Genomic DNA, 12,355 nt, shown 5'->3' on the forward strand with positions numbered 1-12,355 from the left:
TTCACAATTGTAACTAAAATAATAAATACAATAAAATGACTAAAACTTATGGATAATAGAAAGTGTGAATGTTACTATAGTACGATGGGATAAAGCAGATGAGCACAAACTGCACATGGCCCTCCACCCATCATCACACGCCACCGCACCATTTCTCAGCATACGCAGGTCCTGTTTTGGCTCCGGGGCAATTCTTCCCGTCGTCACAAGTGCCTCATAGTATTCGTACACGGGACTTGAAATAAGCAGAACTTGCTCGTCTGTGGAGTCTGAAAATAGTCCCCTCCTCAATCAATAAGTATATCTGTCAAAGTGCAAACTCCCACCAAATTCTTACTTTTCCAGTCATCGGCCATGAATTCTTCGTAATGTATTAGCTTTACGACAGTCATTGTACACTCCCATTAAAGCTGCTGATCCCATACATAGAGATCTCTAGGTGGCCATAAATATTAGATCAATGTCCACTGAACCCATTGATTTTATGGGGAATGAGAGACTATCTAATGTATACAATTATGAAACAACTCTACAGAAAGGAAGATATCAGGAGAAATATCGGTGGGACAAGTTGGATTTGAACATGCCTGATCCTTAGGTTTCATATCTAGATGTCAAGCTTCTTCTCCTCTTACTAATGAGCACACATGCACGCTCAACTAGACATACAGGTGCGAATGGGGAGGAGGGGACACACTGCAGTCAGCCAAATAAGTGTTGGGCCACCTTACATTGACCTGCCATCAGACTTATTTTGCCCAAATCACAGACAGCCATTGCAAGATGGCTGCGTAGTACATTTTGCTCTGAAACACTGCAGCACTTCAGAGTAAATGGCAGGGACTGTGCGTTTCGGCAGGTCCCTAGTTGTCATCTCTCTGTCCCGCTTCAGTTGACACACAGGTCTCACGTAAGTGCAAACATAGTGAGAGACCCGTCAGTCATGAGGAGCAAGAAGAAGCCATCAAGAACCACATGGCCCCATCCATGCTGCCTTGGTTCGGGAAGCATGAATCTCATGACCGGTTCCCTTTATCTCCATCTTCCATGGCCATCCCAGTTATTTACAGAGGAATTACATGTATAAATTTGAGCCCAGACGAATGTCTTCCTAGCATTCCACCTAAAACCAATCTTGTCAAAGAGGCTTATGTCCATAGTCCATACATGACCTGGCCTGGTTGCACAATGCACATTATATCCAATACAGCTTAAACTTATATCCTATGCCAACAATATGGAAAGGGCAATGTCATCACCATGTACTTGTTGTGTATACACAGTATATATTTTTTCACCAGCACTAATTTTTCTCATATACGCCATCTCTGATATTGCACCTCATCCCATTCTAAAGGCCAAGGTCACAGATCCCGTTAAGGACATTTTTTGATTTATTTCTATATCTCAAAAGTTCGTAAAAACAGAACTGGGTTCCTTGGATAGGAGTACGGGGAATACACACTAGAAAGCTGACGCAGCCATCACATGTATGCTCCCTTCTCCAGAGCGTGAATGTGTTTTGAATAATGAGAAACGAGTTCCGATACCTCTGGCCTCTAACAAAGGAGTCATTTTCAAGTATGGAAATTATGTAAACATATCCCAATAAGAAACTGAACAAAGATATAAACACAACCCTTGTTTTTGCTCTCATTTTTTAGGAGCTGAACTCTAAGATCTAAGACTTTTTCTATGTACACAAAAGGTCTCAAATATTAACAAAATTTGTTTAAAATTTGTTAGTGGTTGCTTCTCCTTTGCCGAGATAATCCATCCCCCTCAAAAGGTGTGGTATATCAAGATGATAATTAGAAAGCATGATTATTGCACAGGTGTGCCTGAAGGCCACTTCACACATAACGAGATCGCTAACGACATCGTTGCTACGTCACAGTTTCTGCTACAAAACAACGACTTCACCAGCAATCTCGTTATGTTTGACACGTACCAACGATCCGCCCCCTGCTGTGAAGTCGTTGGTCGATGCTGAACAGACTGGGCCATTTTTGGCTCGTTGGAGTCCTGCTGGGCAGGATGGATCTATATGTTTGACACCTACCTACGATTTCGTTAACGACCTAGATTAGAACTTTAGTGTGGCACGTAGGCGTGTAGTTGCGTCCCCGTTTCCGCGCCCCCTCTGCACCGATTGGTTGGCGCTGATAAACACTCGGGAACGAAGGAGGGATGAATCCGGGTGCAGATGCAGCTTCGATCCGAAAAGCAAGCAAGCAACCGGGTACAAAGTACGAATGAATCCGGGTGGAGTCGCAGGTTCTATCCTCAAAGCAAGGCTCAAAAGAAGTGACAAAGGATGACGCGATACAAAAGTTACCTTTTAGGCCGGCCCACCTGCCCAATCAGAACCCAATATTGGCCACCAATCGGAGCGGAGGGGTGTGGATAAGGCGACACAAATGCACACCTACGTGGCTCACTGAGTTTCACAGCACCCCTAATCGAGATCGGAATCGTTACCACAGCTGTTGTGTGACAGGGTCCCGACGATTTACAAGATCGTTATACGGGTCGCATGCTCGTTCCTAAAGTCGGTGTGTGACACCTCCCATACAATTTCACCAACGACTCAGCAATGATCCGGGAACTGTGACGTAGTAGCGATCTCGTTCACGATCTCGTTATGTGTGACTGGACCTTGAGGCTGGCCACAATAAAAGGCCACTCTAAAATGTACAGTTTTATCACACAGCACAATGCCACAGATGTCGCAATGGGAGTGTGCAACTGGCATGCTGACTGCAGTAATGTCCACCAGAGCTGTTGCCCCTGATTTTAAAGGGAACCTGTCACCAGATTTTCATGCACAGCACCGACCTCGCCATGCTCGTACCCGCCCATAATCTCGCGCCTGCGCATTTAGCTCACCGGCGCGAGCTTGAGCAGCTGTGTTTTCTGCTCTGCCCGCGATATGGCAGAGTGAACTGCACAGGCGCGAGATTTGAAAATGCGATGAGGATGATGACTGAGGGCGTCATCCCGTCAATCAAGGAAGGATGACGGCGATCAGCGACAGGAGGGGAGACAGGAGCAGAAAATGAGCCCGCCCATCTGGCCAACCAAGGTAATTAGCATACCTAACGGCCAGGTTTTATAAAGTTATTTTTGGGGTCTGGAAGGGGAGTCAGGGCCAAGGTGCACCTTCATAGAATGCAGCCCAGGAGCCGCAGAAGGGGATACTTTCAGTTTAATAGGGAAAAATCTGGCGACAGGTTCCCTTTAACGTTCATTTCTCTACCATAAGCGGTCTCCAAAGACATTTCAGAGTATTTGGCAGCAGATCCAACCAGCTTCACAACCGCAGATTATGTGTGACCACACCAGCCCAGGACCTGCACATCCAGCATCTTCACCTCCAAGATAGTCTGAGACCGGCCCCCGGACAGCTGCTGCAACAATTGTTTTGCATAACCAAAGAATTTCAGCAGAAACCATATCATGGAAGCTCATCTGCCGCTCGTCATAGTCATCCTCATCTGGGTCTCCACCTGACTGAAGCTCATTGTCATAATGAACTTGAGTGGACGAATGCTCACAATCTATGGCGTCTGGCAAGTTGGAGAGGTGTTCTTGTCACGGATGAATCCTGGTTTTCACTATACAGGGTAGAATGAAGACTGGCAAATGGAAGTCCCCCCCACCCCACACGGATCCTCCAATATTGTAGAACTGCACATTTTAGAGTAGCCTTTTATTGTGGCCAGCCTAAGGCATACCTGTGCAATAATCGCCCTGTTTAATCAGCATCGTGATAATCCATATACCTCACAGGTGTGGCATATCTCGTCAAATGAGAAGTGCTCACTAAGGGCAGTTTCAGATCAGCGGTATTCTGCCGCACTCACAGATCCGGCACAAGGGCAGTACAGTACTTTACAGTTCACAGACGCGGCAGTGCGGTAAGCCCCGGTCACATGCTCCGGTCACATGACCCTATGTGCCCAGAGCTTGCCAGTGAACTGTAAAGTACTGTACTGCCCTTATGCCGGATCTGCGAGTGCGGCAGAATACCGCTGACGTGTGGGTACCCCAAGGCTAGTTTCACACATCCGGCATTTTGCCAGATTCAGCGCACACCAGTGCAGTGTATACAGTACAATGGCAGTGCGACAAGCGCCGGTCACATGCTGTCATGTGACCCGGAAGTTGCGGCGCTGCCATTCTACTGTATACACTGTACTGGCGTGCGCCGTATCCGGCAAACCAGCCTAATAGAGATTTAGACATATTTGTGAATAATACTTGAGAGAAAAGGGCCTTTTGTGTACCTAGAAGAAAAGTCTTAGATCTTTGAGTTCAGCTCAAAAAAATAAGACCAAAAAAAAAAAAAAAAAAAAAAAAAAGTGTAGTGTTTATTTTTTTGTTCAAAATATATATATATATATATATATATATATATATATATATATATGGATATATAAAGTTTAGTGATTCTACCACAATTGCATAAAATAATAAACGCGTTCGCAACATGTGAATACAGCCTACGGCGTCTTGAGAGGAAACTGAGCGGAACCTCAAAGTTTTTAAGGAGGATTTGAAGAGTTTCCTCTCAATTTCTGCTCCAAAAACTCTGAAGACCTTTATGGGCACATAGGAATTAGTAGTTTATAGAGTATCAATTAGATCCACTTGATCCGATCATGAACACGGATCAGCTCTCGATCTTATCTGACATCTAATTACTCGTTGACATTTCCATTGTATGTGATATTGTGCACCAGGATCTCTATAAACTCTGGCTCTTCCTCCAGGAAAGCTCAGCGCTCACGTGTTTCTTCTCCATCTGCTAACATACAGTATTGTGCAATCCGCCTGTAACGTTACATTATGTGGCTGCTAAATCCAGATGTAGTCGGAAAAGAAAATAAAAGGCCGCCCTTGGCAGAGGGAGTGGAGGGGAAGTGCTGGTTGTGCAAGAGCCTCAGCCATCCCAACAACTCCCTGCTGTGCAGAGGGTAGCAGAGCTCACACGCACAGGAACAGGGATCCTACAAGGGGACTGTGGACGTCCAACGACCATCGACACCGCTCCCATAGATAGATCTCCTCTGAGCCTGGTCTACCTAATCTTATTACCATGCTCACCGGTAACGAGAGGTTCTAGGGGCACCCAGATATCACAGTATAGGCCCCTACAGGAGGAAATCCCAGACATGACAGCCATACATTTGTAATAATCTGATACATTAATGATATTTTGTCTCCATTCCAATGATTTGTTGTATTTGAAGGGGTTGTTCGGTGAAAACCAGTTATTGCCTATCCAGCAGATAGGTAAGTCGTCACGGTGGCTCAGTGGTTAGCACTGCAGTCTTGCAGCCCTGGGGTCCTGGGTTTGAATCCCATCAAGGACAACATCTGCAAGGAATTTGTATGTTCTCCCCGTGTTTGCATGGGTTTTCTCCCGTTTCCTCCCACACTCCAAAGAGATACTAATTTAGATTGTGAGCCCCAATGGGGACAGTGTTCCTGATGTATGTAAAGCGCTGCAGAATATGTTAGCGCTATATAAAAAAAGGTCAGATTCCTGATGGCTCCACTATTTATTCTCTATGAAGACTGCCAGAGGAAACCGAGCACAGCACTCAGCAGCCCCCTGGAGAATGGATGGAGTGGCAGTCGAGCATGCGCATTCCCGATCCATGCTAATGGGAAAAAAACTTCCCTATCCGGCTTATTAGTGCAGGTCAGAGGTCGGAGCCCAACTAATAAATAAACTATCATCTATCCATTGGTCAGGTGATGACATTTCTTTATTTTTCTTTTCACCGGACAACCCCTTTAAGGGAACCAGTTACCAGATTTGGCGACTATAAGCTGTGGCCACCACCACCCAGCTCTTATATACAGCATTCTAATATGCTGTATATAAGAGCCCAGGCCGCGGTGTAGAACATAAAAATCACTTTTATAATACTCACCTACGGTGGCGGTCCTGTGCAATGGGTGTCGCTGCTCTCTGGTCCGGCGCCTCCTCTCTGCTGCAATCTCCTTCCTCCTTCTACCCGGCCTAGTGTGGATGACGTGTCCTAGATATCATCCACATAGGCAGACACTGTTGTCCTGCGCAGGTGCACTGCAATTCGCCCTGCTCAGGGCAGATCAAAAGAATTGTAGTGCACATGTGCAGGCGGTATTTCACCTTGCCTTGTGCATTACAGCACATTGATCTGACCTCCGCAGGGCAAATTGCAGTGCGCCTGCGCAGGACAACAGTGTCTGCCTGTGTGGATGATATCTACGACACGTCATCCACACTGGGCCGGGTAGAAGGAGGAAGGAGATTGCAGCAGAGAGGAGGCGCCGGACTGGAGAGCCAAGACAGCCATTGGAGTGGACCGCCCTGCAGGTGAGTATTAGAACTGTTTTTTTTTTTTACTTTCTACACAGCGGCCTGGGCTCTTATATACAGTATTCTAGAATGCTGTATATAAGAGCCCACTGGTGGTGGCCGCAGCTTATAAAGGACAAATCTGGTGACAGGTTCCCTTTAAACAAAGCTAAGCTCTTAGAATTCTTGATGCACTTAGGCTATAGGGTATATATATATATATATATATATATATATATATATATATATATATATATATATATATATATATATATATATATATATATATATATATATATATATATATATATATATATATATATATATATATATATATATTTATTTTAATTTAAATTAAAAATAATCCCCTCTGACTGGTGCTGTTCACATTCAGCACAGGCTCTCTTAAAAACAGAATACAGGGGCATCACATGAGCGCTGCAGGCAATCAGAGGAAACAATCCCATCCAGGCCAGCATCTTCCCCTCAGACGGAATATGAAAGCTTCAGCTGATGATTGACGGCAGCACTTTCATGACTACCCCTATGGATTTCTATGTCAGGATACAGGCAGGGGAGGTAGTGCTGAGAAAAGCACCGCCAATCTAGGACTAGAGCTTCACATATTTTTAGATTCCCCCCCCCCCCCCCCCACCACCCACTTCCTTGGGCTTGTGAAGAGGTTTTTGTTTGTAAGCCATGTTCACATGCTGCAGAAGGTTTTGTACACTGAGGTGCAGAAAAAAATAAATAAATAAAGCTGCAGAAATAAGTAGCAAAAAATCACTACATGTACAACTATAGACCAAATCCTCTAGGGCCTATGAAGGAGTCCATGAAAAGAAAAAGAAAAAAAAAAAGTCAATTTTCTGTAATATGGGGCCATGCAATCAGATTGGAAGCAATTCGTCAGACAGTACAGGACTGCAGAGATTATTCCCCAGATATTATGAAACTACAAGTCCCAGCATGCCCAGTTGGCGGGAAGCTGGGGTTGTAGTCTTGCAGGAGCCACAGGCTGCAGGTCAGGGCGGCTCCTCATCCAGCGCCAAGAGGTTGCGTGACAGGAGTAAGAATAGGCGTGACGCCGAGGTCTCCTCTGTGCAGGGACTATTGTATTTACATTAATATTGAGTAATTTTATTCTCTCTTTACCTAATTACTATGGAAATTCATTCAAACCAGGTCTTGTAGATAAAAAAAAAAAAAAAATGGCTGCTGCAAGCTCAAATGGCTTCCATGTGCCGCGATTATGGAAATGCTGTACTGTGTGCTGTGTAAACACGGAGTCTTTCCATTTCCATGGATTGTTTTTCTATGTAGCTTCTTACAAAGCTAAACCTGTTTGCAGAAGTCAGTACACCCTAAGGTGGATGACCCAGCTACAGGGCCCCACGAGGTGAGGAGTAATCCAACAAGGACTCAGCCGCTATCTGGGAAAACACAAGGGCCCCTATTTGAGTGACAAAACCACGTTGTGTGTAACTTGTGAGTAAGACCCAAACTTTCCCAATCTCACCATGAACATAGACTGTAGTTAGTATATTGGCTCTATACCGGACCGACCTCAAATATCCACCATTGCAGAAAACAAGAATCCACCAGGCCCCACATTTACCCGCCTGATATTAGTGTCCCGCAACGATAAGAAACGTCAGAGATTCCTAGCCACTTATCCCCCATCTCTACTAAATGTATTCGGGAGCCATAGCTATGAATTACACTAAAGGACTGTCCCCTAAGGTAAAGCTCTGCCCTTGTGTTGTCTTTGGACCCCTGACCTGAAATATTCCCTGGCCCCAAAGAACTTAGCATGATATTCAATGACCATCACAACTTAAGCTCTGGCATCTTTTAAGCAAATTCCCTCTTCAAAAGGGATGTCCACTTCTTGGACAACCCCTTTTCATTCCCCTTGTTCGTCCCTGTAAAAATAAACCTATACTCACCTCCGATGCGGCCATGGTCTGAAGTCGCGTTGTCTGTGCCCACGTAACATTATGACACGCGGACCCCGCGACCAACTGGCATCTGTCTCGCCATCATCAGACATATCACCAGGATGTGAGCGCAGCGCTGACTTCCTGCTCAATCGTCTGAAGGTGGGGAGAAAGAAGCCAGCACTGATTGGTTGCGGAGGTCACGTATCATAATGTCAAGAGGCCCTGGCAACGCAACTTCAGACATCGCTGGAATCTTGGCTGCACCAAAAAGGAACATGGGCTTATTTATTTTTACATGGGGTGGGAGAGAACAAGGGGAATGAAAAGCGGTCATCCAAGTCGTGAACAACCCCTTTAAACAAAATATGGCAATCCATCTTTAAAAATTGGGACCCTAATAGCCAATCAGTATCTGCTACTGAACTGCTGTCATTATTATTATTATTATTATTATAATAATAAATAAATATTATTATGTCCTCTTACTACTTCCATTTGTCTGAGGTTCATCTGAAGACGGGAACCTAGGACACACTGGAGAGGTGGCGGCACAACAGCCCAATAGTGGCCGCCGATTGGCTGCAGGGCTCACGTGGCACAATAATGTCACCGATTGGCTGCAGGGCTTACGTGGCACAATAATGTCACCGATTGGCTGCAGGGCTCACGTGGCACAATAATGTCACCGATTGGCTGCAGGGCTCACGTGGCACAATAATGTCACCGATTGGCTGCAGGGCTCACGTGGCACAATAATGTCACCGATTGGCTGCAGGGCTCACGTGGCATAATAAGGTCACCGATTGGCTGCAGGGCTCACGTGGCACAATAATGTTACACAAGGCCCGGGAAACCCGCGCTGTTGTCGCTGTAGCAGGGCCAGTGCAAGAAGGGATATATGGGGTTGTTATTTTGCAAGGGAGATTAGGTCATTGAAAACTACCTGGACAACCCCTTTAGGTTATTCTTTAAAATCCTGGACAACCCCTTTAAGGACGTCTAATGACTGTCTCAGCTCTGGCTCATAATACATAAAACATGCAACAATAATTAGGTCCTTTCACCAGCAGCACAAGTGCCCTTCAAATAACCTTCAGACTGGTGATTGCTACAAATACTATGTACAAGTTGTCACATTTACTTCTATGTATAGTAACACTTATAACAATGTAACAGAGACAAAGGGCCACACAACAGGTAAGGATAATACATGAGAAAGGGTTTCAAGATTTTCTTAAAGAGATACAACTCCTCTGCCCACCCAAAATAAATAAAAAAAATACAAAAACATTCAGTATGCGTCTGTCCCACTCTACATCTTACGAAAGCCCAACATCAACCAATATGGCGGCCATTAGAGACAAGGAAGCGATTAGACTCTCGAGAGGAACAGAATTCTAACCAAGGCCTCATCAGACATGGTTCTTTTCCCCATTTGAGAAGAAGCAGACCATATTTCATTAGTGCACTGTATGAGATCTTCATCCATTTTTTGGGCCCTGTGCCATTTATACCACTCGGTGTATCCGTTTTTCTCCTTACCCATTAAACAGGAAAAAAAACAATGTGGGCCGCGCTCTGGTGAACAAGCGGATGACATTGTCCAATTTTCATTTTTTTTTGCTGTTTAAAAGGAGACGTTGGGTGAGTTAGAATGGGCGCATTGGAGCCATGATTTCTCATGAATGTCCCAAAAACACGGACATGTGAACAGGACCATAGACTAATGGGTACATGCCCTAAAGGAAAAAAACGAAACGCTGCTAGAACATGTATGTGACGAAACGGACGTCTGAACGAGGCCTTAACAAAAAAGTTATTATTTCTCTCATTTACAGAGGAAAGAAACTATGAATATTTTGACTTGAAATAAACAAAAAGTATAAACTATTACTGAGCTGAGCGACGGCCCAGAGCCCAGGGTACAGGGGACAGAGCCCAGGGCACACGGCATAAGACGCAGGGCACACGGCATAAGACGCAGGGCACATAGATCATGGCATGGGGCATAGGGCACAAGGCGCAGAGCAAAAGGGCACTGGGAACACTGCACATAGATCATGGCATGGAGCATAGGGCACACAAATCATGGCACTGAGCATAGGGCACAGGGAACACTGCATATGGCACAGGGCACAAGACTCAGAGCATAGGGCACTGGGGATACGACATAGGGCACATGGCACATAAATCTTGGCATGGGGCATAGGGCATGCTGTGTAGGGCACACGGCATAAGACGCAGAGCATAGGGCACCAGGAACATGACAGAGCACACAGATCATGGCACAGGGCACTATGTCATGTTCCTGGTGCCCTATGCTCAGTGCCCTGTGCCATGATGCCACTATGCCCTATGCCACTGGATATCGCACAGGGCATAGGGCACAAGTCGCAGAGCATAGGGCACGGGGAACACAGCATAGGGCATAAGACGCAGAGCATAGGGCACAGAATAGGGTACAGGGGACACAGCATAGGGCACAGAGCATAGTGCGCACACGCCTGGTGTATGTGTTATCAGGATCGCCCCGCACCCTACGCTGCTCTTACTCCTGGATGATCCCCTGAGCCCCCTAAGGAGCCCCCCTTCGGTGACTCTGCACATTCAGGAGAAAATATGCAAATTCCAGCCATTGAGCTCCAGTATGGAGGATGGAGGGGGTCACTGGGAGACAGGACCAAGAGGACATTAACCCCATCCATGGTTATCACAAACAACTGCTCGGGTTGCACCGCCCCCCCCCCCCCCCCCCCCCCCAAAAAAACAAAAAACATCAATAAAACATTCTGAACTTGCACAATTCTCCACACATTGTATCAATTACATAGATATAAGATGCCGGATCGTGCGGCGTTAGGTGTGTACGGGGACATAACACTTTCTCGTCCTTGCCCCAGGCGGGGCAGTTGTGGCCACATTGTGTCTTGGGCACCTTATAGGACATGACAGAGCGGCCGCATGAGGTTCTGCAGCATCTGAGGTCAGAGGACACTCCGATCTGCGGTGACAGGTGACTCCTCGCACTTTTCACCACTACAGGACACTTCACTGTCTCTAGAAACTGTCTCATTGCTCCGGGGACAGCAGCAGAGGAAGTGCAGACGTCACAGGCCTCACGCCAGGTCTGAACAATGCCCTGAGAAAAGTATGTGCCCCCCCCCCTGATCCGGAGATCACATGACCTGCCTGCTGTAATCGGGTGAGCGGATCGCTGGCGATTAGCCGGACCCGCCTTCACCGCTCCTGGAATTATTGGCCAGATTTCATAACATCCCAATTTTTATTGCCTAATTCGGCAGATAATCGGGGCAGTACTTTCTGCCTCCTCCAGCATCGGCCAGTGTCCTCTGGTGACGGCTATAGCTCTTTTTTCCATTTTATCTGGTCAAAATTAATTAAAAAAACAAAACTTTTACTTTGGCAGCACAGATACGATCAATATCGCATCGCATCGCATGGCGCTGGTCGTATCGAGCACCTTGGTGACGTCAGCGCCGGCTCCGCTCACCTGCGGTGACTGCTTGGAGGGGGGTAACTCTATCTCCATCATGATGGCCCCTAGCCCCGGCCGGGTGATCCTCCGTGGATTGTCGCAGTGTAGCCCGGTGTCGCGCCTCCCCCTCGTTACTCTTCCCGGCCCGGTGACTGTTACTCTTCTCAGGACCGTCCTAAGCGAAATGACGGGAAAGTCCGGGGCAACACGGCCAAAGTCGACTGTCAAGCCGTCTCCACCAATCAGTGCGCAGAATCCCTCTATAATCCCCGCCCACTGGTGATGACGCAATTCATCACGATGTAGTGGGCGGAGTTACATCCGACCACCTCTCGGCCACGCCCTCTTTATTAACCCTGTTATTGCCAGCTGGGATCTCACACGGAGACAGCTTCTATGTTTTATGCCAGGAAAGTTGCTGTTCTTATGTAACGCCGCGATCTCTGCAGATAACAGCGGAATCCGCGCGAATCAGAGGATTTCTGGTGCTTACATCACCTACAAATACCAAATTCATAAACTGAAGAAAGTGCAGTAAAAGAAGGTATTCAGGGGGGCAAG

The 12,355-nt window shown here is 46.5% G+C and overlaps 1 protein-coding gene across 2 annotated transcripts in view; it reads right to left on the reverse strand.

Moving 5' to 3' along the window:
* Positions 1 to 12,006, reverse strand: part of NFE2L2 (NFE2 like bZIP transcription factor 2) — a 32,059-nt gene extending 20,053 nt beyond the window's left edge. Inside the window, exon 1 of one of the 2 annotated variants that reach the window (XM_075317375.1) lies at positions 11,810 to 12,006. In XM_075317375.1, the coding sequence (XP_075173490.1) occupies positions 11,810 to 11,851 (42 nt within the window). In that variant the 5' untranslated portion in view covers positions 11,852 to 12,006. The remainder of the gene's footprint in view (positions 1 to 11,809) is intronic. The other variant, XM_075317374.1, reaches the window with a different exon arrangement.
* Between the last annotated feature and the right edge of the window lie 349 nt (positions 12,007 to 12,355).

The sequence above is a fragment of the Anomaloglossus baeobatrachus genome, chromosome 7, assembly GCF_048569485.1.
Source record: "Anomaloglossus baeobatrachus isolate aAnoBae1 chromosome 7, aAnoBae1.hap1, whole genome shotgun sequence".
NCBI lineage: Eukaryota > Metazoa > Chordata > Amphibia > Anura > Aromobatidae > Anomaloglossus > Anomaloglossus baeobatrachus.